The sequence below is a fragment of the Vigna unguiculata genome, chromosome 6, assembly GCF_004118075.2.
Source record: "Vigna unguiculata cultivar IT97K-499-35 chromosome 6, ASM411807v1, whole genome shotgun sequence".
Taxonomy (NCBI): domain Eukaryota; kingdom Viridiplantae; phylum Streptophyta; class Magnoliopsida; order Fabales; family Fabaceae; genus Vigna; species Vigna unguiculata.
Window position 1 is genome coordinate 33,526,677 of NC_040284.1, and position 27,051 is coordinate 33,553,727.

At 27.9% G+C, this 27,051-nt stretch overlaps 4 protein-coding genes across 4 annotated transcripts; 3 read left to right on the forward strand and 1 right to left on the reverse strand.

Moving 5' to 3' along the window:
• The first annotated feature begins 4,149 nt into the window (after window positions 1-4,149).
• On the forward strand, window positions 4,150-6,068 carry LOC114187558 (cytochrome P450 71D10-like). Its single transcript, XM_028075837.1, has 2 exons — window positions 4,150-5,097; window positions 5,347-6,068. The coding sequence occupies exons 1-2, from the start codon at window positions 4,159-4,161 to the stop codon at window positions 5,956-5,958; spliced, it is 1,551 nt and encodes a 516-aa protein (XP_027931638.1). The 5' UTR covers window positions 4,150-4,158; the 3' UTR covers window positions 5,959-6,068.
• A 1,785-nt stretch (window positions 6,069-7,853) lies between these two features.
• On the forward strand, window positions 7,854-8,774 carry LOC114186537 (vacuolar iron transporter homolog 4-like). The gene has a single exon (XM_028074472.1). The coding sequence runs from the start codon at window positions 7,989-7,991 to the stop codon at window positions 8,451-8,453; it is 465 nt and encodes a 154-aa protein (XP_027930273.1). The 5' UTR covers window positions 7,854-7,988; the 3' UTR covers window positions 8,454-8,774.
• A 1,530-nt stretch (window positions 8,775-10,304) lies between these two features.
• On the forward strand, window positions 10,305-13,403 carry LOC114186987 (cytochrome b-c1 complex subunit 6). The gene is made up of 4 exons (XM_028075084.1): window positions 10,305-10,503; window positions 11,442-11,526; window positions 12,926-13,015; window positions 13,100-13,403. Coding segments are annotated over exons 1-4 (210 nt in total). The 5' UTR covers window positions 10,305-10,501; the 3' UTR covers window positions 13,133-13,403.
• Window positions 13,404-22,233: 8,830 nt separating this feature from the next.
• Window positions 22,234-26,608, reverse strand: LOC114187937 (serine decarboxylase 1-like). Its single transcript, XM_028076365.1, has 6 exons — window positions 26,478-26,608; window positions 25,434-25,786; window positions 23,911-24,142; window positions 23,630-23,823; window positions 23,405-23,541; window positions 22,234-22,924 (listed from the first exon to the last, which is right to left on the reverse strand). Exons 2-6 carry the CDS (start codon window positions 25,759-25,761, stop codon window positions 22,358-22,360), a joined length of 1,458 nt encoding a protein of 485 aa, XP_027932166.1. The 5' UTR covers window positions 25,762-25,786; window positions 26,478-26,608; the 3' UTR covers window positions 22,234-22,357.
• Between the last annotated feature and the right edge of the window lie 443 nt (window positions 26,609-27,051).

The following is a 27,051-nucleotide window of genomic DNA, read 5'->3' on the forward strand; positions in this document are numbered from 1 at the left end:
CAACTAACTACTACCCCTTTATATCAATATTTATTTATTGTGTATGAGTGTGGGTATGTTTAATTTTTTAAATTAAGTATGAATATAAAAATATATAAGTACATATTAATTCCATTACCATCTCATATCGTTCTTGGTACTTATATCTATCATCCATGATTTTATATCTTTTAAATTATTAAAATATCTTTTGACAGATAATTTACAAAATTTATATTAATTTTTCTTTAATATTAACTTTACAATTTATTTATAGTTATAAATTTGATCGTTTTAATTTTTTTTCATAATTATTTGATTTTTATCAGGTTATTATTTGATATTTATATAATTATAATTTTATTCTTAATATTTTATATTATAAAAATAAAATATATTATTTTGATATTAAATATTTAATAATGTATGTAAAATTTACTTTTTTACAAGAAAATAATTTAATCAATATTTAAAAGGTTTAATTAATCGTAAGGTACCCAGTTTGGTACTAGAGTGTCAAATTGGTACCCGCTTTTAAAAAAGTGTCAATTGCATCCCAACTTTTGAAAATTGCTTCAATTAGGTCCCTTCCAGACAGAGTTGACTAACGCCGTTAGTCAACGTGCCACGTGTCAATCTGTGGTTATTTTGATTTTTTTTAAAAAAAAATTAATTAATTTTTTAATTTTTTAATTTTTTTAATTTTTTTTTTAAAAAATTAAAAATGCCACGTGTCAAGTCCCTGTGTGTGCCACGTGGCATTGTCAGTGTCACGTGGCATTGTAATGCCACGTGTCGGTGTCACTATTAGATGTCATTGTTTTGATTTCGATTTGGTCCCCATTTATGTTTTTTCGTTTCAATTTAGTACCTACTTATGTGTATTTGATTCAATTTTGACATAATAATTTTTAATAATTAAAATATTTTTTAATAAAATTAAAAGTAATTAAGTATAAAAGTTTAAAAAAAATTAAGTATTTGATATTTATATTAAAATTTAGTGGTAAAAGTCATTTTAGTACTTATAAATAGCACAACATTCATACAAATAATAAATTTGGTCTGAAATTAAGAGAAACATTATAAATATTAGTACTTAATTTTGTAAAAATATTTATACTTAATTATTTTTAATCTTATAAAAAATGGATTACAAAAATATTTTAATTATTAAAAAAAAATTGGGACAAAATTGAATCAGATACACATACTTAGGTACTAAATTGAAACAAAAAGACATATGTGGGGACCAAATCGAAATCAAAACAATGACATCTAATGGTGACACTGACACGTGGCATTACAATGTCACGTGGCACTGACAATGCCACATGGCACACACAGGAACTTGACACATGGCATTTTTAATTTTTGTAAAAAAAAATTTTAAAAAAAAATTAATTTTTTTTAAAGAAAAAATAAAAAAAAATACAGATTGACACGTGGCACGTTGACTAACGGCGTTAGTCAACTCTGTCTGAAAGGGACCTAATTGAAGCAATTTTCAAAAATTGGAATGCAATTGACATTTTTTTAAAAACGGGTACCAATTTGACACTCTAGTACCAAACTGGGTACCTTACGATTAATTAAACCTATTTAAAACTATAAGAAACACAGGAACGCGAGTATGTGTATATGGCTCCTGAAGAAAATGAGAATGAGATAAAAAAATAATAATATTGATCAATCCGTCCATATCTAGACCAGCATGATATTATACTCCATGTTTGTGTACAGTAATTATTCATATATTTTAAAAAGTCTTGAATTTAGTTAACCCATGATAAATTCATAAATGTCATTGACAACCGTAATTATTCATATATTTTATACTCCATGTTTTTCTTATTACGGGAACAATATTTTAGATTAAAAATATTTATTTTTTGAAAATAATTTTTGAAACATCCAATTCGAAATATATTTTTTTTAATTGAATTTTTCGAAAAATATTTTCAGATTCATAAATGATTTTCGAAGCATGTATTTAATTTTTTTATTATTATTATTATTTTGGAAGATATTTTTAGATTTAGAAATATTTTTTGGAAAAATTTAATCTGAAAAAAAAAAATCTATTTCGAATTGATGTTTTGAAAGATATTTATAAATTTGGAAATTCACTCCGAAAAAAAATAAAAATAAGCAATGAATTTTTATTATAATTTTAGTGAAGGATAATCTGGGAACTACAACTTTTATGGGGATGTAGGAAGAAAAAAGTGGTGCGCAGAAAGCAGAAGTCAAGCCTGTGTGGTCTCGTTCTTCCTGGGCCAACTTATCTGGTGAGGAAGATCCAACTAATGCAGGCCCAATAAACCCGCTACCCATATAAATTAAGACAAAAAAATGCAATTAAAAGAATATCAAAAGTTTTATTTTTTAACTTTAAATGTACATTGAAATAATAAAAATATGAATGTAAAAGAAAACGTTATATTGAAAATGTCAAAGATCATATAAAATGATATTTTTTTGTTTAATTGACATCCGTGTGATATAATATATTTACAGAGGCGTAACTAGGACCGACAATTAGGGCTTGCAGGCCCGCAAAAAAAACGCGGGGTAGGCTAAAATAGTGAGTGTACAGGTCCGCAGTGGCCCAGCCTGCATAAGTCCACAGCCTGTGCGGACTGGGCTGTGGCCCACATAAAATTAAAAACAAAAAACTTGTACTTGTGTATATTAATTATTTTTTTATGGACTCTTGCATTAACGTTTCAAATTTTTGTATAACTGGAGAAGATAAATATTATGTATTTTTTAATGTACTAAAATTTAAAGAATACATTGTGTATGTCATTGTATGAATATGATGAAAATGTTGAATTATCAATTTATCATCCAATTTCCTAAAATCTTTATTTAATTTAATGAATTTCTTAAAGTTTCCAATTTTTAAACATCGAAAGTTTTATTATAAAAAATTTAAAAAGTAAAAAATAAAAATAAAAATAAAAATAAAGCAGGTCAGCCCGCGGGCCCGTGGACCAAGAAATATGCGGGACAGGCCAGTGTTTCCAGCCCGTATAAAGTGTGCAGGACGGGACAGATCAACCCGCATTGTGCAGGCCTTATGCGGGTCGGACTGACCCACATTGCCACCCCCAGACATAACCTTGTTTGCATAAGTCAGTTATGTCAGCAATTTATTATAGAAAAATGATTTTTTAACAATTAAATTTTAACAATTTTTTCTTACAATTTTATATCATTTTTAAACAGTATTTCATTTTTAATTTTTTTATACTTTTAAATCAATTAAAAAATATTATATCAAATTATAAGAAAAAATTGACAAAATTTAATTGTTAATCTATCATTATTCTTTATTATAACTACAATCAATGAGAAGTAAATAAACTAAGAGCGAGTACGTAATCAATAAAATTAAAAATCGAATAAATTATATAAACTAAAAGTCCAGTTAAATCTCAAATAATTATCTTAGCATTGAAACAGAAAAATATGGAAGTGACCAGTGGATCCATCTATACCATGGAAATGAGAAAAACAACAAGTCTGTCAATTTAAGTGTCAGATATTTACGATGATAACCACTGGAAAACTAGGCTGAAAAAAAAATCAACAATACATACTTTAGTGAAGCATTAATCATATTTATGATAGAAACATGGTAATAAAAAAAAGAATAAAAAAAAATAAACATAAAGAATTTAATGTAGTTCAAGGTGTATGTTTATATCTACGATTACACTAAGATTTTTTTTTTATTGTCTTATTTCTAACAATTTCATCATAATTGAATTCACTTAAATATATTGCGTACAAATTAAATAAAAAAAAACGACATTTTATACCTCAAAAAGTCCATTTACAAATGTTCAAATTATTTCCCTGAAATTATGTATCTCTTAAAAGACTTAAATTTATCGGAAAAAATACTTAAATTTATTTGTACGTGGATGTCAATATTATGATAATTATAAGTATTGTACAATTGATAATTTTTTGGTTCATGGTAGCCATAATTTTTATGGTATAATTAAGAGCCACATGTTTCATAATTGTAATCTAAAGGCAACAAATGTTGTCCACATTCTCGGGATGATAAACAACAATTTATGTGGATGACAAGTGACAACTAGTTTCCCTTAATATATATAGATATACATATATAAAGTGGTAGATGCCCTGGTTTATTCATTCATGCTTTTTTTTTCACGGTTCCTCCTAGATCTACCATCATATCATATGGCCATGGAGGTTCGTGACTACTACCATTTCTCTGTTTACTTTATTACTTCCATTCTCTTTGTTCTCTTCATCTTATACAAATTACTTCAAAGTTGGGGTTCCAACAATTCTGGTACCAATTTACCTCCAGGACCTAGGACACTACCTCTCATAGGAAACTTACATCAGTTGATAGGTTTATTGCCACATCACTCCTTAAAACTTTTGGCAGATAAGTATGGACCGTTAATGCACTTGAAACTAGGAGAGGTATCCAACATCATAGTCACTTCACCAGAGATAGCCCAAGAGGTTATGAAAACACATGATGTTAATTTTTCCTATAGGCCAAACCTTGCATCGTCCAGAATAGTTTCTTACAATAACAGTAACATAGTCTTCTCTCAATATGGAGAATATTGGAGACAAGTACGAAAGATATGCACAGTGGAGCTACTAACGACAAAGCGAGTGCAATCTTTTCAGTCCATAAGAGAAGAGGAGGTGACAGAACTGGTTGAGAAAATAGCTGCAAGTGAAGGGTGTGCTATTAATCTCACCCAGAACATTTTCCCAATGACTTATGGAATAGTGGCACGAGCGGCTTTTGGAAAAAAAAACAGATATCAACAAGTGTTCATATCAAAGATTGAGGAGCAATTGAAGCTTATGGGAGGGTTTTCGCTAGCTGATCTCTATCCTTCTAACAAAGTGTTTGAAATGATGGAAAATGTGAAGTTTGAGAAAATTCATAAAGAGACTGACAGGGTTTTGCAAGACATAATCGAGGAACACAAAAATAGAAGCAATGGTGAAGTAGTGGAAGATCTAGTTGATGTTCTTCTCAAGTATCAACAGGAAAATGATTTTGAAATTTTATTAACTGATGATAACATTAAAGCAGTCATCCAGGTTGGTGTATACTAAACTCCTAACTTTTTAGATAGGGTGTGAAATAATTTATGATTTAAATGAAAAGTTGATTGAATTTTCAAAGGAAAAATTCAAAAATTGACAACTTTTGTATTTTGAAATCTTACAACAATTCATTGGTCTTTTACTTTATATACCGCTCTAACTTTTTCATTAACTTAGGATTGTATTCGTTTCGAAACTACAATTGTTTTTAGATATATGATAATATTAAGCCATATTTTACAGGACATATTTATTGGTGGAGGTGAGACTTCATCTTCCGTAGTGGAATGGGGGATGTCAGAACTGATAAGAAACCCAAGAGTGATGGAAAAAGCACAAACTGAGGTGAGAAAAGTGTATGGTAGGAAGGGACATGTGGATGAGACAAAAATACAACAATTGGTATACTTAAAGTCCATAATCAAAGAAACATTGAGGTTACACCCACCTGTGCCATTGTTAGTTCCCAGAGAAAGTAGAGACAGGTGTGAAATCAATGGATATGAGATACCCTCTAAGACTAGGGTAATTATCAATGCTTGGGCAATTGGAAGAAATCCTGAGTATTGGACTGAAGCTGAGAGTTTCAAACCCGAAAGGTTTCTTAATAACTCCATTGATTTTAAAGGTGCAGACTTTGCATTTGTCCCATTTGGTGGTGGAAGAAGGATTTGTCCAGGCATTACATTTGCCATTCCCAATATTGAGTTGCCACTTGCTCAGTTACTTTATCATTTTGATTGGAAGCTTCCCAACAACATGAAAAATGAAGAACTTGACATGACTGAGTTGGGTGGAATTACTCTCAGAAGAAAAAATGACCTCTACTTGGTCCCAGTCACTCGTCAAACTTAAAATGTAATGTCTAAGACCACATGTAAAAATATCATAAACTATAGTTAAGGATGACTTTTTACTACTTTCTTGACAATGATTTTGTAATAAGACTATGGTTGTATCTTAAATAGCATACTACATTATGAAAGTTTATGTTACATCAAGTGTTTATTTAAAAATATTTTGGAGAAAAATTGTAGAAATTTAAATGTAATAATTACAGTATAATAGTATAGAAAGTTACAATGTTGAAATTTATGAATTTAGAAAAACAAAAATCTTTAGAGCTCTTGTTATAATTGTTATTTTTCGGTATTAGTTTATCCAAATATTAATTTCTCAAGAGAAACATCTTAAATTTTATTTGCATCTCATATTCTTCTTAGTACTTATATGATCCATGCTTTTATATTTTGTGAGTTATTAAAATATCTTTAATTTGTTAGATAATTAATAAAATTTATATTATTTTTTATATTAACTTTGCAATTTATTTTTAGGTTATAAATTTGATTGTTTTTACTATTTTTTATATTATTTCATCTTTATTTGATATTCATATTCATATAATTTAATTTTTGATATTTTATATCGTAAAAAAATGCATATATTTATTTTGATATTGAATGTTTAATGATATCATAATTTATCTGAAATTTACTTAAAAAAATAATTTAATCAATATTTAAAATTATAAAAGACACATAGGGACACATACATGTTTCCGAATGACATAAAAAAATTATTATTCATAAAGTCATCCATATCTACTGACATGATATTATATTCCATGTTTGTGTAATTATTCATATATTTTAAAAAAAATCCTGAATTTATTTAACCGCATGATAAATTCATAAATGTCACTTAAAAAAAAGACTTACTTTTTTTTTTCTTTCTACTGGAACAATATTTGTTATGATTCATGCTTCACAAGGCAAAGTGCACATTTTTATAAATTTATATCCATCAAACATGTGTTATGTCTAGTAAGCTTGTATTCAATTATACTATATGCTTATGTTACTCTTTATGTCATTGTATTTTTATTATACATTTGTCAAAAAAAAAAAAAATCTGTAGTTAAACATTTTACCTTTTCTTAAATTTGCAAACGACAACTCTTTATTTAAATAATTAACATTTTCAAGCCAAAATCATATTCATGAACAATACATTGAAAAAGACTTAACTTTAATTTCTTTACAGCAATTAAAGAAATTTAAACTTAAAATAATTTTTATGATTCACGGTTCACAACATCTCGTGCATATTTTCGTAAATTCATCCATGCACAAATATTATAATCTACTATATTTAATTATATTCCATGCTTATTAATTATACAGCTGTTAAAATCTTTATTTCTGTATTTAAACACTTAATCATGCTAAATTCTACTTATAAAATTGGACTTCATTACTTTTCTTTTGTCATACTCTAAAAGGTATTGCTTTTTTTTTTTTCTTTTTTTTTTATCTTAAACTCTAAAAAAAATTGTGGTATCATAGCTTTGCCATTTGAGTCTAAACATCCATTGATAATATTTTTAGTACTGACAATTTTCTTTTAATATCATAGTGATATCTCTGGTCTTGGAACATAGAAAAAAGGAAAATAATTTTTCAACTATTAAATTTTAACAACTTTCTCTTATAGTTGTAGGTGTCATTTTCTAAATAATTTTTTATTTTTTAATTCTTAATCTTTTAAAATCTCTTAAAATATCTCACCTCATGCTACTATAATAGAAAGTTGTCTGATAATCAAAATATCATTCTTCTATAAAAAAAAATGTCATCTCAAACTGCTTCTATTCAGAATATTATCAAAATTTAGTTTCTTAAAAAAAATATTTTTTATAAATGAATGACGATGCAATAACAAAAGTGTAACTTGTTGCAGCAATGGGTTTAAAAGTGTCGAACCAGGAAGTGGAAGAAGAGAGAGACGAAGAGGGAAAGGGTTTGGACTATGCGAAGAGGGCACAGTGGGTGAGAGCTGGTGTTTTGGGTGCGAGCGATGGTTTGGTGTCAACGGCAGCCCTGATGATGGGAGTGGGGGGTGTGGAAAGGGATGATCAGAGCATGATTCTGTCTGGAGTGGCAGGGTTGGTGGCTGGGGCTTGCAGCATGGCCATTGGAGAGTTTGTTTCGGTCTCTTCACAGTATGATATTGAGTTGGCTCAGCTGAAAAGAGAGGGAAACATGGATCAGAAGCATAAACTCCCAAACCCTTATTCTGCTGCTTTTGCCTCAGCCCTTGCCTTTTCTCTTGGTGCAGGGGTGCCACTACTTGCTTCCGCCTCTGTGAGTAGTCACAGGATTAGGATGGCGGTGTTAGCGGGTGTGGTGACCCTTACCTTGATTGTGTTTGGAGCTTTGAGTGGCTGCTTAGGGAAAGTTTCGAGGGTGAAGTTCATTTGTAGGATTCTGATTGGAGGATGGATGGCCATGGCAGTTACCTTTGGTTTAACAAAGCTTGTAAATGATTTTGGAATATTACTAACATGATTTACATCACCTTTATGCCTAACTAGCTACATCTTCATACTTACTTTCTTTCTTCTTCTCTATGTGTAAGCCACACTGGTTCAAGCATCCAAGAAGTGATGTTCAACATCCACCACAAATTTCAGTTGCATTCATATTTGTTAGGAGTTGGGTTTCTTCTGTTTTACTAGTTCCCTTTGCCTTTCGCTACCTTGTATTACACTGTGTGTATTTCTATTATAATAAGATTCTCCATGCAAAGTAACATTGACTGGGCTTTCTCTCAAACACCTTCCGTGCAAGTTTTACTCTCTTTTCTTATGACTTGCATATCACCCACAATGGAAGAGAAAATCGGTGTATCATAATACTTACCTGTAGATGTATGCTTTTCAAATAATATATTTTTGCAACAGTTGTTTACTCTGCCTCAGATTCCATAATTCCATAATCAATACTACATGTTTTTTTTTTGGTTATCTTTAGTTTCATGTGTTTTCTCTTCTGGAGGAGTTATAAACCATATATGAGGTAAATGGAAGAAAGATATTCTATAAAGATGGATTAACTTTTTTCTTGTTATTTTTTATCCTTGTTTCACCCTATAGATTTTAATATAAAAGTGTTATTTATTTATGCAAATAATCTCATTGCATTATGAAAATTTGGAGAAAAAAAAAATACTAATTACTGTAGTCGAACTTCTGAAATTCTTTTTGCTGGTTTAAATATTGAAAGTATTTTAGTATTATTTATAATCAAATATATTTTAGGTTAGTTATCTTTATTATTGAAGATGTAAAAGTCAATTAATATATATATATATATATATATATATATATATATATATATATATATATATATATATATATATATATATAGCTATTTCATATAAATTTTTCATTGACTTGGGTGTTTGAGTTTTATTTTGTAATGGATTTTTTATTTTTTTAATTTTAGTTAGAACTCATCTAAAAGAAATTACATCAAATATGTGTATTTGGTGTTATATAAGTAGGGGTGACAATTAGGACCTGGTCTGTCGGGTGGGTCCGCGATAAAAACGTAGGGTAAACTAGGGTAGTGAACCTGCAGTGGCCCGATTCGCATAAGCCTGCAACCTGTGCGAGTCGGACCACAAACCCGCATAAATGGACCGGATCGACCCACATTGCTACACCTATATACAAGTATGTGTATTTAAAAATAAATAAAAAATATGTATATTTCAAAATTTGTAACACGGATAAATGTTATACAAGGATGTGTATTTCAAAAATTCAAGAATATCACATGTGTATATTTTTATAACTTTATTTTGTCATTTATTCCATATTTCACTTTTAATCCCATATTTTTATAATGTTAAGTAGTTTTTTGTACATTAGTATCTATCTATACCATCCTCGTGCGTATAACATTCATATCACTTAAAAGTTGGAGCTAATATATGCGGAAAGCGGAACTGGATTGCTAATAATTTAAATAAGAAATATATAATTAAACGATATCATAACTTTATTTAGAAACCACGAGATATAAGATGACTAACATGACAAAAAAAAAACTTTAATTTAAAAGAAGAAACTAAACAGAACTATGTTTGTTTTTAATTAAAAATGTAGTTACTTATTAATAATAATCTCACAATTAAAAAGACACAAATACATGTTCGAAAGTTCAAAGAACAGTTTAAAAATTGATATCGTTTTTGAAAAATATAAAAAGATACACCTTAAATCTCAACAGAGAAATATTACAGTGATTTGTAAGAAAAAGAGAAGTGAGGTGCATTTTTTTTTCTTTTTTTTTTAATTTCATTATCTATTAAATGACCATAAAAAAGATGGTAATTTTGTGCGAGGAATTGTGGAGTTAAAATGTAAAATTGAAAAAGAAATAGGCACAAAAATCTAATTGTGGTTGTGGTATAATTTGACCAATTATACCCAAATCGGATGCAACCCTAATTGGCACGGTATTATTTGATCCAAAATACAAGCTCTTCAAAACCCAACCAACGTCGACACTGCCCACCATCATCATCAAAGCTCTGCAACGATTCTGCAATGTGAGTCTCCGAGTTTCTCTCTTCCTTTTATCTTCTAGATCTATTATTTTTCTTTCATTAATGGTGGCCCTTCTTACGTCTATCTGAATCTAGGGTCTCGAAGTTTCGCTGCAATTGATTTTGTTTTTATTTGGCACGCTTGATTGCCCCAGATCCTGTGGAGATCGAAAATGATTTGGGGCTCTCTTTCAATTTGATTCAAACGTTTATTTATTTCTTTTAATGCCGGGTTTCGCGACACACTGTGCGAACTGAAAGATGGTGGTTTGCTGATTTCAAGTGTTTTAGGTGTGATCCCTTCTGAGATTGCGATGATATAAGGCTAGAGTTTGTAAGGGATGCTTATTAGGTGTATGCCACAAGCCGATGTGGTTTATTGAAACCTAGTTATTGATTAATAGTCTATATATTCGGTGTTTGTTCGCTCGTGCTTTTATTTGCGTTGTGTTATGTTGTGCGTGGGATGAATTCCTTCGAAAATGATGCTTTGATGACTTCTGTGATGGGCTTGTGTTGTGTTTAGTATAACCATAATCTCTTAGGACCCAGACAAATATGTACTGATGGAACCCTTTTTTTGTGGAAAAGATAGTCCTGGTTCCCTTCACAGATTTGCATAAGCATTGAGTTTTTTTTTTTTTTTTTTTTTTTTTTTTTTTTTTTTAACTTTATATGAATGGCTTTTCTAGTGCCGATTTAAATTATCTTCATTAGTAATTTATAACTTAGGTGCCACTCTATTGTCTTCAATTCATTTGGAAAGTGTGGCATATTTTTGAATTTGGTTAATTCAATTGGTACTTAAATTGTAATTGTGGTGTCACGGCAATAGCTTTTGCCGAGTCTTTCGCATGTTTTACTTTATTTTTTTTCTATTTTACGCATTCTATACTATTTATTGCATTTCATTTATGTTTGAATTGTTTTATGAATCTTAGGGCCGACGAGGAACCTGTTGATCAGAAGAGATATCTTGAAGATTCTTGCAAGCCAAAATGTGTAAAGCCTTTACTGGAATACCAGGTGTGCTTTTCTTGAAGTGTAGAATTATATTTTGGATCATTTAAAGACGAGATTTATTCTTAAATTAAATTATCAATATGATATTCTTTTATTTTGAAAATTTTAAAATCAGCTATAGATTGAGTTTTCATTTATTGGTTAATTATGATATTCCTCTTCGAGATTTATTCTTTTAAAAATTGAGAGGGTACTAGTTAGAGTGTAGAAATGAAGAGAACAAAGTACAATGTAGGGAAGAAATATTGGAGTTTTCTGGTTTATTTGGCTTAAGGTATATGATCTCATTATCTGGTGTTTTATAGCTTATGAATGGCTCGATAGATATGAAGCTGAATTATTATGTTGAGCTACACACAATGATAATCTAGCTATTTTTCTTTTATTCTGATATCTTTTTCTATTTAATTATATTCTATGGTGAATGGAAACTTGTGCTGTGTTCTTTTTTCTTTTGGAGGGGGGTAGTTGGGATTCTGGTTCCAAATAAAGGAAGTTTGTACAGAACTGCTGGTAGAGGGATTAGCAGCGTGTGAATAAGGGTTTGCTTGGTAAACTACTTAAGAGTTTATTGAATAAGTGCTTATCTTTGAAGTTTTTATGTGTATCATGTTTCTGCAATTTCACAGAAATTTGGGTAAAACTGTTTTCATGTAAACTGTGAGCTGTTTAGCTAAGCTATCACGAGAGCTTATTGAAATGAGCTGAAAACAGCTTATGGATATGTTTGACCCAAACAGAATTGTCATAAGCACTTCCAAACAGTATTGTTAAATAGCTGTAATTGCACTGCGAAATTCCTTGGATTGGTGATAGTCTCTCTTTCTACTATTGCAACTGCTAAGGGTTTTTGGCATGCATCCTGCATCCTCTTCATCCCCAGCGAGTCTCTGCCTAAATGAACTTTTGAGCTAACATTATGCTAATTTTAATGCATTTTATTTTTATTTTCATGAATTATGATATGCATATGAAATGTATGTGACTCTATGATATAGCGGAATATTGGCTTTCCACGATATTTTGCAATTTGCTTTACATGATACTGCTCCCAAACCAACACTTTCTCAATTGCGTATGTTTATAAGCCTAGATAAGCTCTTCTAACTGATCCCTAAGTGTTTTTCACATAATTTTTGGTAGTGTTTAAACACAAGTACAAAAGGAACTTAATCATAGGGAATCCTAGAAGTTACAGTTTTAATGAGAAAAAATTTCATGGGGGACTTCCTCGTGCTTCCGCTCCTCTCTTTTTACTAGAGAACTAGTACTCATATCATTTGTGGGGCACCTTAGATTTTGACTTGTTAGACGAACATATACCCAAGTGAGTGTTAAATTGACAAATTTTTTGTTCGATCTTTTTTTTAGCTGAGAAAAGTTGTCGTTTAATTTGCTACAGGCGTGCATTAAAAGGATACATGGCGATGAATCCGGGCAGAAACACTGCACTGGACAATATTTTGATTATTGGTTTTGTATTGACAAATGTGTAAGTATTATTTAGTCAGTAAATAAGCAGAGTCATTTGGTTTGCTTGTGTATTCTGTGACAAGATCATAATCCTGTAATGCAGGTCGCGCCCAAGCTATTCACCAAACTGAAGTGACAAAGAAGGATTTGATGGCTTATTGTCATTGCATTCTGTTCTATTTTCATTCCCAAATAACTTCGTCTGAACTTTCGATGTTATAATAACCAACCTATCATCCTGGTATGGTTATTATTGTGTTTATTGTGAAGTTTTGAGCCTATGGAGGAGACCTTAGATTATGATTAATAAGAACATTATTCCGAAATTTGGAAAGATGTATTCTGGAATGGATCCAACGTTGTTATTGAGTTTTGTAGTACGAATTTTCTTGTTTTTTCCTGTTTAATGGTTGCCTAAAAAAATACCCCTGCATAAAAAACTAGTCCTCCAATTACATCTATTGGTGGCATTAAGTAATGGCTCGGTGCTTCAACTTTTTTTTATCACGCGGCAGATTAATATTACCTTAAAGATATCTCGTTTCATCTGAAAAATCAAATTTCTCAAAATGTTTTAGTTATTGTGGGATGCATAGATGCTGCAAGGCAAATTGTTCGATAACATTGCCGGATCAAACATGATTACAGTTATGGAAATATAAAAATACTCTTATTGTCCTTTTAAATAATATACATAGTATTTCCAGAATATATTATTGAAATTCATTAAATTCATTAATTATTAATTTTTTAATGGTTAGATTATAAGTTCTTTTTATAATTATTGATTTCTCAATGATCACCAAAGAAAAACTATTAAGAAAAAATAATACATTTTAAATCATGATCAAATTCCTTTTTTCAATTAATTCTTGTTGTTTGAATGTAAGTAGCATTAAGCTCATCTATTACATATTAAGAAAAGAAGATACTACCAAAATTACTACAATACTCATTTTCTTTTATTGACACGTGTCATAAAAATTAGTTTTTTCGTCATTTTAAAACTCTGGTAAAAAAGGATCCGGGTTCAAATCTTATAAAAATCAATTTGTTTTTATTTTTTTCATTTATTTATGATTTCATTTATAATATTAATTATAAATGATATTATTATTTGTATTACTTTTATAAGTATTAATATTTCTAATTATTAATAATACTATTTATAGTGATAGTAGTAAAATTATAACAAATTTTAGTATTATTATTATATGGTACTATTATATATTATTACTATTAGTAGTATTAACATTATATTATTAGTAGTAAAGTTGTTATTCTTATTGGTAATATATATTATTATTATTATTATATATTTTTGTTAGTAATTACATCTCAATTTTTATTAGATTATGATAAATTATTCTTTTGTCTTAAACTTAAAAAAAAAATACGTATATTGATAAATATATGATTAGTTTAAAATTTTACTCCAACATTTCATTGTTGATATTCATACCCATTCAAATTTGAAGGATTTGTCGACCTTTATTGAATTATGTCAATCTTTGACAAAAACAAACAAATTAAAAATATTTTATTTGATTAATTGTCTAATTTATTTTATTTAACTCTTATGTTACATTTTCTACAATGAAGATTATCAAAACAAAAATCGGAATAAGATGAAAAATGAATTTCTTGAACGCAATATGGTTATTTACATTCAAAAAAGGAATAATTAAAGATTTTTATTCCGAATAAATTATTGATGAGTTCAAAGTTTTTTACTATATGATTTCAACTATAATATTAATTATAAATATACTATTATTTTTATTATTTTTGTAAGTATTAATATTTCAAATTATTAATAATATATTATTATAAATATTATTTATAGTAATTGTAGTAAAATTATAACAAATATTAGTATTATAATAATAATAATAATAATAGTTATTATTATTATATGTTACTATTATATATTATTACTATTAATATTATTAACATTATTAGTAGTAAAGTTATTACTGTTATTTGTAATATATAATATTATTACTATTATATATTTTTGTTAGTAATTACATCTCAATTTTTATTAGATTATGATAAATTATTTTTTGTCTTAAACTTAAAAAAAAAAGTATATTGATAAATATATGATTAGTTTAAAATTTCACTCTAATATTTCATTGTTGATGTTCATACTCATTCAAATTTGAAGGATTTGTCGATCATTATTGAATTATGTCAATCTTTGACAAAAACAAACAAATTAAAGATGTTTTACTTGATTAATTGTCTGACTTATTTTATTTAACTTTTATGTTTCATTTTCTACAACTAAGATTATCAAAACAAAAATCGGAATAAGATGAAAGATGAATTTCTTGAACGCAATATGGTTATTTACATTCAAAAAGGAATAATTGGAGATTTTTATTCAGAATAAATTATTGATGAGTTCAACGTTTTTTCCTATATGATTTCAACTATAATATTAATTATAAATATATTATTATTTGTATTATTTTTATAAGTATTAAAATTTCAAATTATTAATAATATATTATTATAAATATTATTTATAGTGGTAGTAGTAAAATTATAACAAATATTAGTATTATTATTATAATAATAATAATAATAATAGTTATTATTATTATTATATGTTACTATTATATATTATTACTATTAGTATTATTAACATTATTAGTAGTAAAGTTATTACTCTTATTTGTAATATATAATATTATTACTATTATATATTTTTGTTAGTAATTACATCTCAATTTTTATTAGATTATGATAAATTATTTTTTTTGTCTTAAACTTAAAAAAAAAGGTATATTGATAAATATATGATTAGTTTAAAATTTCACTCGAATATTTCATTGTTGATGTTCATACTCATTCAAATTTGAAGGATTTGTCAACCATTATTGAATTATGTCAATCTTTGACAAAAACAAACAAATTAACGATATTTTATTTGATTGATTTTCTAATTCATTTTATTTAACTCTTAATGTTTCATTTTCTACAACGAAGATTATCAAAACAAAATTCAGAATAAGATGAAAGATGAATTTCTTGAATGCAATATGGTTATTTACATTCAAAAAGGAATAACTGGAGATTTTTATTCCGAATAAATTATTGATGAGTTCAAAATTTTTTACTATAAATTATTTTGACTCCTCCAAAATTATTGGTCAAGATCCATCACGGGTTATTATTATCAACTATAATTAATAATCATTATTACTATCAACTATAAATATTATTATCATTATTATTAATTATAATTATTTCTATTATTATAGTACTAATATTATTATATTACTATTATTATTATTAAGAACTATAATTATTATAATAGTTATTATTATTATTATTATTATTATTATTATTATTATTGTTGTTGTTGTTTTTATTATTGTTGTTAGATACACATTTTTAGGGATGTCAATAGGTCGGGTAGGGTACGGGTAGTAGTCCCCCCATACCATACATGCTGGATAAATATCTGTCATGTATCCGTACCCATATATGTCAGGTACCCACTTATTTTTTTCATATCCGCAGGTAACCACGGGTATCCGCGGATATTTATAAAATTATTTAAGAAACAAATATTTAATCATAAATTGAAATAAAATAAAATACATCACTGTCAAATTTTAAATATAAAATTCAAATAAACTCAAGTTCATACAAGTCCAAATAATTATAAAAATAAATATAAAGTGACCTTCAACACAATGAAAATTCTTTAATTAGTGCTTTGATCAATAAACTCACTTTCTCCGATTGATTCCTGACAAATAAATAAATAATAAAATTCAACTGCCACGTTTTAAGTATTCTTATTTTGATTCCATCATTTGACAACAAACATACCATACACTGTCTATATAGGGTTTGATGTATATGCCCAATTTCAAAGAAAGGAAAGAGAATAATGTCAAGGGGTGTACCTAGAAGAAGACAATGTACCAATACTTGAAGTTGGAAAAATGAAGACAGAAGAAAAGACAAGATGTGCAGCTTAGAAAAAATTAGGTCACAATGTTTTTTACTAATATATATATATATATATATATATATATATATAGGTATTTTTATGAATTAAAGTTTAGTAGGTACGGGTATCCACGGGTACGGATACTATGATACTCGTACTCGCTCAGTTAACATGCAAGTATCAAAAATATCTGTACCCGTGGGTATCCATTTTTAATATTCGTTTCCTACCGTTGCGGATACTTACGAGTACATATTTTTTTGACATCCCTAGACATTTTACTTTTACTTACTATGTAGGAATCATGTTTCAATTACTTATTATTTTTATTTGTTTTGTTGTTCATTTATCTTTCCATTTGAACAATTATTTCAATTTAAAAAAAAATAGTTACTAAAATTAGTAAAACAATAAAACTGAAAAATAATTTTTTATTATAAATAATTATTTAAATTTAAAATATAATAATTAAGAGGATAAAATTGATAAAATAAAAAGGACACCAAAGATGTTTATCTCTTTATATATGTAGTTGTATTAATATTATTATTATTGTTATTATTAGTAGTAGTAGTATTAATATATTTTTTTATCATTACGCAATATTATTATAGTGGTATTATTATTATTATTATAATTAGACACATATTTTACTTTTATTTACTACGGTATCATATTACAATTACTTGCTCTTTATATTTGTTTTGTTATTCATTTTATCTCTATGTCTTGGTATTTTTTGAATTGAAAACAAATAGTTACTAAAATTAGTAGAATAATAAAACTGACAAATAATTTTTTATTATGAATAATCATTTAAATTTAATAAATAATTAAGAGGATAAAAAAGTAAAAACAAAAAAAAGGACATAAAAAATGTGTATCTCTTTACATATTTAGTTAGTGTATTATTATTACTATTATTACTATTATTATCACTACGGAATATTATTATAATGATATTATTATTGTTATTATCACTACAAGATATTATTATTATAATGGTATTATTATTATTATAGTTAGACACACATCTTAATTTTATTTACTACGAGATCATATCTCAATTAGTTGTCCTTCTTAATTGTTTTGTTGCTGTTGTATATATCTTTATATGTAATTATAGATTATTAGTATGTCAACATTAGCCTTGGTATTTGCATTGACATTAATATTTATAAGATAAACATTATTATTATTATTATTATTATTATTATTATTATTATTATTATTTGTTTGTTATTATTAGTATCATTATTATTTTTATTATTAATATTATTACTATTCATAGTGATGTTATTAGTATAAGTGCTTTTTTTAATTATAAAAAATGTTATTATACTAAATACTTTTGTTAAATAGATTTTTAATCTTTTAAAATTTTTATAATTTATATTAATATTATTATTATTTTAATGGTTAAATGAATATAATTACAATTATATTATTATTCTAAACGTATTTGAAATAAATAAAAAAATTGGATACACGAGTCATATACTATTATAATTATTTTGTAAAATCAATTAATTACATAATATTGTGATATTAATTTTATTTATTATATTTAAAACTGAATTTACAAATTCATTTAATTGATAATAACATTTACAACAATATAACCTAATTTTCATGATATTTATTATATTATTATTATTATTATCAATTATAACTCTAATTATTATTATTATTATTATTATTATTATTAGCTCTAATTATAATAATAATTATTATTGTTATTATTATTAACTATAATTATTATGATTAGTATTACTACTAACTATAAGTATTATTATTATTATTATTATTAACTAATTTTTTTTATTATTATATTACTATTATTATTATTATTATTACTATTGCGCCTGTGTGTATGCATTTTTTAAATATACGTGATATTATAGTAAGTGATGATAATGTAATGTTATTAAGTTATAATATATAAAATAAAATTATATTTATTAAAAGTAAAGTGAAATATATCATAAAAAATAAAAGAATAACGGTTGATAAACAGAGAAAAAGAAAATAGCAAAGATAAACAATTTTATAAAAAAGTTTGTAAAAGTAAGAGTCAATTTTCAAAATTTTTATAAATAATTATATTTTAAAGGGTAAAATTAGTATTTGAAATGTGGACACAAAAGAGATAATCTCTTTATATATTGTTATAGATTATTATTATTATTAATTAGAACTATAATTATTATAATAGTTATTATTATTATTAATTATTGTTTTTATTATTATGTTTACATACACATTTTACTTTTACTTACTATCAATGAATCATCTTTTAGTTATTTGACCATTTTATTTGTTTTGTTGTTTATTTATTTATCTCTTTATATATGTAGTTGTATTATTATTATTTTTTCACTACGCGATATTATTTTAGTGTTATTATTATTATCTATTATTATTGTTATTATTATTATTATAGTTAAATACACATTTTACATTTATTTACTACGTGATTATATCTCAATTACTAGCACTTTTTATTTGTTTTGTTGTTCATTTTATTTTTATATTTGTGTAATTATTTGAATTATAAAAATAGTTACTAAAATTAATAAAATGATAAAATAGACAAATAATTTTTATTATGAATAATTATTTTAATTTAACAAATAATAATTAAGAGGATAAAATTATATAAACAAAAGAGGACACAACAAATGTATATATCTTTATATATATGTAGTTATTGTATTATTATTATTTTTATCACTATGAGATATTATTATAATGGTATTATTGTTATTATTATTATTATTATTACTATTATTATTATTATTATTATTATTATTATTATTATTATTATTATAGTTAGACACACATCTTAAATTAATTTACTACGGGATCGTATTTCAATTACTTGTCATTTTTATTTGTTTTGTTGTTAATGTATATCTTTATATATAATTATAAATTATTATAGTTGACATTAGCCTTAGTGTTAGCATTAATATTAATATTTATAGCATAATTATTATTATTATTATTGGTATCATTATTATTATTATTATTATTATTATTATTATTATTATTATTATTATTATTATTCATAATGGTGTTATTATTATAAGTGTGTTTTTCTTAATTATAGAAAATTTTGTTATACTAAATACTTTTGTTAAATAGAGTTTTAATCTTTTAAATTTTTATAATTTATAATTTATATTAATATTATTATTAGTATTTTTAATGGTTAAATAAATATAATAGCAATTATATTATTATTCTAAAAAATTTAAAATAAAAAAAATAAAAAAATGTTCGCTCAATTAACTATATTATATTGTGATATCAATTAACTATATTATATTGTGATATCAATTCTGTTTATTATATTTAAAATTGAAATTTTTATTGCATCACTTAGATTTACTATTTCATTACTTTAATAACAATATTTACAACAATATAACTTAATTTTCATAATATTTCATTATATAATACTTTCACTATTTTATTATTTAATATACAAAATAAAATAAATACGTCCCGTGCATACGCACGAGTCAATATACTAGTGAATAATTAAAAAAATATGAACGAAGAAAATCTAAAACATATATATGAATTTATTGGAGCTCTTCATTTATTTTTTTATTTTAGTTTTGTTACGTATTGATGGATGTCCAAATTTCAAAGAGAACGTACTTATATGTTGTTAGGAGACAAAACTTTAAAACATTTACCAAACAAATTGTAATTTATTGAGTGGATCTTCAAAATTCTGAATGCACTTTCTGTATCTACAACTTTTGTTGACATAAGTAAATCCAATTCCAGGAGAAACTCATTTATGTCGAGTTTCTATTTTGTTTGTCTTCTTTAAAGATGGTGTTTTTTTGCCTCCTTCATTTTAGTTCCTTGTCTCTCAACAAATCTGCTTGTACACTAATCGTATATTTTCTTTGACTTGATCTCTCTCTGCATTTACAATAAGCAAAAGAGTTAAAATTTCAACTTAATTACTCATTTGTATTTGAATACTAAGAATATTTTTCTCATAAATCAAGGTAAAAAAAAAAACAAAGTTCAAACATAGGGAATTTTAACAATATAATTCAATTATGCTCATAAATGAAGCGACACAGACACTTAACAATAGACAAACAGTGATAAATAACTAAACAGAAATTCGTTGATAACTCGTGCTTCGGAATTTGTGGACTAGTAAGTGTTCATATATATGGAAGTTAGTTTTTGTTACTTCCAAGTTTGATGCTCCTTTATTTTTCTTCAGCGGAACGCGAGTATTTTCTGCGTGTTGATACTTTGGAATTAGAAGGTTTGTGACAGTGTTATGTCAATCCTTTTATATATATATATATATATATATATATATATATATATATATATATATATATATATATATATAAATATATATATATATATATATATAAATATATACATATATATATATATGTATATATATATGTATATATACATACATATATATGTATATATATATATATATGTATATATATATATATGTATATATATATATATATGTATATATATATATATATATGTATAATAAAATAAATAAAAAATATATGTATAAAACGAAACAGTTAAAAATATAAAAATAGTAAATTAATTAACAATTATGTATACCTACCCCGTGTATAAAGGCATGGTTAATTTTGATCTTTACTAATTGCTCTCATGTAGAATCATTTTCAATTTAGTACCAACCTTTACATAGCTGATAGTATGATGCACTTCATTTACATTACATGTATAAAATTGACATGAAATTATATATATGATAAAATTTCATGTTAGTTCCTGGAACGAGAGAAGACGCAATTATAATCCAAAGGGTACTTACTGATATGTAATCTTAGACAAGAAAAATCATAATAAAAAGTTGTAAGATAAGTAAATTCATGTTACTGGTGTAAGCTCTGTTCTTCCCTAACCTTCTCCCTCTCCACCACAATTTTTCTTTTTTTTTCCTTCTGAAGCCCTAAGACAAAGCAACTAATACAGCACAAGACAACTCTCGTCAAACTAAACAAATTCTCAAGAATTCACTGCATTAAGAGACAAAAAAATATGATAATAAATTCAAATTACGATTTTTTTTTCATATATATATGTCTGTTTTATCTGTGACTTAAAGATAAACCAAACATAGACATTAAATCTTTTATCCTTTTGTTTTAGCTTTTACTTGGGTTACGAAACCAATGTTGATAACAGGCTAAGTAGCGGAAAAAGTAATAACAATTAAGGCATAAGAGTACGGACAGCAAAGAAGATTCTAAATGTTATTAATAACATAAAAATTCTGAGAACAAAGACAAGTAAACTGCATAACACTCCAAAAATCAACTACAGCAACAAACTCTGAATTGGATGCTGCAATTACTTGTGCAAAGCACAAAGGCAATTCTTTTCACCTACATCCGACGATATACAGTAAGGTTGATCCTTCCCATCTTGAAACCAGGTAGCACGCTTCTCCAGAAGCTCGTTCAGAAAATCATTCAGCTTCTCAATAGTGATGTTTGGCATGACCACCACATGTGCAATATTCCCCTTGCATGCTAACTGCCACTTGCGTACAAATTCCTCATCATGTGGCCTCTCAAACACAACCGTGCTGCTCAGCTCATTAAGCATTGCACCAATCCCAGCCTCAACAAGGCGATCTTTGAAGTAGTGTGCATTTCGCAAGCATTTCTGAACTTCTTTCTGAAAACCTCTATATCCTTTCCGATTCAAGGTATACCAAAGGAATATGGGAGCATGACCATTCCGACTACCCATGATCGTGGCATCCCTAGAAGCAAGGTACTCCACATCCCTAGAGAGAGCATTGACATAATTCAATCTTGTTATCTGCACACCACAAGGCATGGGACAACCTACAAATTTGTGGCCAGAAACACTGACACTGCCAATAGGCTTCTTAAAAGTAACTTTTGGAGCCTGAAAGCAAATACAACAAATGCAGAATATGGTGAGGTTCACACAAGATGGGTTGACCAAGAAGCATGAAATTTTAATCTTGCCTATTTCTAAATATAACCAATATATAACAAAATAAGCATTCCTTGACTTTAAAATGGAAACGGAATGATACGGTTTCATGGGCATGTAAAATAATAGTGACAGTCACATTTATACTTTATATAAAGTGGGTTGATCAATAAGCATTAATAGACGTTCTGCTATCATTAAAATTATGACTTTATAGCAAAAGCACAAATATAAGACAAAATGAGCCACCGGAAAATTGACAGGTTACGCAAGGAAGAACCAAAATGATGAAAATTAAACCATTAAACCAGAACACAAGTATAAGAACACATCACGATTTTCTATTGGAACAAATAAGGACAACAGATGAAAATCCCATCATTAGATCTCATACAAGTTAAAACAATTTATAGTAACATCTTCACATACTCGTTTCACGAAAGGCATCATGAGACCAAACAAAGCCCCGTCACAATGGATGTAGAATCTGTCCTGTGAAAATCCTGCTTCTTCAAGTTTCTTTATGACCATATCAAGATCATCCACAGCTCCTTTCACAGTTGTACCTGCAATTGTTTCAGTTGTAAGGGTTAGAATGAACAAGGTAAAGAGGAAGGGAATGGGAGAGAGAGAAGAAATGACTAAGAAACTTGCCTATGTTCACATTTACAATTGCTGGCTTGTCCTGATTTTGAAGAAGCTTGTCCTTGAAATCATCACAATCAATCTCCCCAGACCAAAGAGTATCAACCTTCACACATTCCATTCTGTACATTCGAGCAGCTTTAAAAACAGAATAATGTGACTCTCGTGAGGCGTACAAAATCCCATGTGGGAAAACCTCTCTCCTGCACAAGTCATATAACCATATTAGATGTTCTTTACAACCTTGCCAAATTTTGAAGATGAACAAAATAAGACTAGCTAAAACTAACCCAACAAGGATGCCATGGAGATTTCCTTCTGTACCACAGTTTGTAATATAGCCCCAATACTCGTTTTTCTCCAGTTCCCACAGTCGGGCAAACCAATCCAAAACACCAACTTCAAACTGTCGGGAGTGGACACCATAGTTGCTTTCAATAAATGGATCTCCCAAGTTGTTTATGGAAAAATGCTGAAGTTGTGAGAGTGCACCATAATCGAAATCCAAATTATAGGGGTACCCTGGAATAAGTTTTTCATAAATTTAACGAGTTATACTCAACTCTAGAGGGTAATTGAAGAGGGCAACAAAAGTTATGCATAATCCTGATAAAACTATTTGAATACTGTGTGTTTGTGAACATGGTATACCAAGGCAATATCAAGATAATTCAGAAATAACATCGAGGAAGTTATCAATTCACTCTAAGAATATAACAAAATATAAACAAGGGCAAAGTGTATTACTATTACATTGAGGAAGTTGTAAATTCATTCCAAGGTAATAAAACATCAACATGCAGACTTCAAAATCAGGTAGTATTTAGCTCCAGAAGAAGACAGATTACTATGTAATGAAGCCACAAATTATCAAAAGTATCAAACACTGCAATAGACACAATCAAGAGTGCTTCCTAAAGCTTGGAAATGAAAGATTATCTACCCAAGTATAAAATGATGAGGGAATAATCACCCAACTAAATTGGCACAGGTCCAAAAATCCTTGAAAAACCAAGAATATTATATCAAAATATCTCAATTTGAAAATTCAGGACTTGAATTTACGTCCACACACTGGAATCTCCTATATTGCGTCAATTTATTCTCAAGATTTTTTTTATGAAAATCATCAAGGTCTTGGACTTTCAGAGTTAGAAACCATCAAGTAAATCCAGACTTCAGAATACACATAGGATTTACGTGTAGATGATTCTAATTCTAAGGAGATCATTTTTATGGCTATGACAATTACAACAAAAGTTGTAGTAAGAAAATAGTTTTTTTATGGACTAGCATATTGTCATCTAATGCATCGTTATGTGAAGAGTCTTGTTATATATGTATAGAGTTTACATTATACACTACATGAAAATCCTTAGAATAGAGGTTGTCCTGCTACCCGGGCTCTAAAACACTGTTTGTGACACCTGGATTACGCAGGTAGGTTGAATGAATTCCAGAGTTATGACAAGAACATGCTGGGATTTCCGCTACAGATAAAAGAGAAACATGAGCCGAACAAAGGATGACATGGGAGCAGATGAGCTAAAGAAAGAAGTACAGGTTCAGTGCTAATTGGTGATTGGTAGTGCTAGGTTAGGTTGATACCAGCAATAAGCAAACTGAATTTACCACATACGTATATCAATTGCTTAGTCATAAATCAGAGTGTGAAACCTCTCGTAAATTAAGCAAAATCCCAAGGGGAAAATCAAAAGCAGTATCAAGATCTGTATGGATTGATTTTGTAAAAAACGTACGTAAATGTAGTCAAAAAGCAATAAGATCACCAAAAGAGCAAATATTGTCAAACCTAAATGATGTTTTGTCCTTTCAGTCAAAGCTCTTTTGTATCTGGCCAACACACCAGCCATATAAGCTTCCCGGTCCCCAGTAACATCGTCGTCTGCATCAGGCTCTGTGACTTCCAGACACATGGTATGGATATTTCTTCCCAGAACTATTAGTCTTTTCTCTTTTCCCTTATTGATCTGCACCTCTTCATTGACACTGCCATTGTCTACAAGTGAAGAAGGTACAGGATCCATGATTAAAGCTGTTGCGTCAAAATCCTCAGGCAACGGTTCAACTGCTCCGTTGATTCTCGAGTCCTCATTTAAAGTGTGAACACTCCCAACCATTTTTTTATCAGCAACACGAAAGCACCTGAAATAAATGGATTGCAAGAGCAAATTAGAAAAATGAGAACTAAAATCTAAAAAAAAGATAAAGCAAAAGACCAATTAGCCCAAAGACAGATGTGAGAAACCGAGTTTTCACATATGAAACCAAGCCATCACTCAAATCCGTGTATAGATTTAAGGAACACAACCTACCGAACCGCACAGTTTCTATCAATCAAAGACAAAACAAGACCGCGCAAAAGGAGACGGAACCGTCAATGCAAAACAACATTTATACACAGATCTATTTAATTTTCCTTTGAATACACATATTCAAAAGAATTAATTCTAGGTCATCATTGTGAACTCAGCCACCAATAACAAAACAAAGATTAACATTCAAATGCTCAATCAGCAGAAGATAATTCAACCACGTCTTTAAAGCCATAACTAAAGCAGCGCGTATTCCTCAAACACTCTGGAAAAGTAGCAAGGACTTTTTGCTATGACCTATGGCTTCACAGAATCACAGCATAATCACGTGTACAGCACATGCAAGCTGAGAGAACAACGATCTAAGCAATGAGAGATGGTAAAATGCAGAAACACGATACGGAGAATAGAATAGGCACACAATATTGTTAATACATTAGGAGATCATGCATAGTTAAATTAAAAGACGTAAATGGAAGTAAGATGATAGATCTGAGAGAACATGAAGAAGAAAAGCTAACCGCAAAGAGAAGCGTTGGAATCGACAAAGGAAAGAGAGAAACGGCGAAAGACTCGGCCTCTGGCACAAGAGAGATGCAATAATGCGGGCCAAAAGGAGTAGCACCACTGAACTTCCCTCCTTTTATACCTGCATCAGATTCCTTCACGCGCTTCAACTGACTACCCTACCCACAGGCATGAGTCTGAGGTGGACCACATTTTTTCTCCATTGTCCCTACAAAGATCTTAGAATCTATGCAAATGAGTTCCCTGCAGTTGCTGTTTCAGGCGCACGAAATCTCAACCCTTCGATTTATATATATGATTAAAAGTCTACTATGAAAATTATAATGATCCTTAGATCGTAACTGCACCGCCGTGCAGGTGCTTTTTAACTGTAGGAAGTCCTTGCTTATAAAATATAAATAATAAGTACAAGATAGAATCTCCTACTTTCTTTTTTATTCTTTAAATTGTATAATATAATATAAAACACGGGTGTGTTGGTCTGTAATTATCCTTGGTTACTTTTTAGATTCTAAAATTACCTTGCAACATCATTTCCAAAAATAAAAAATCTTAGGAGATAGAAAA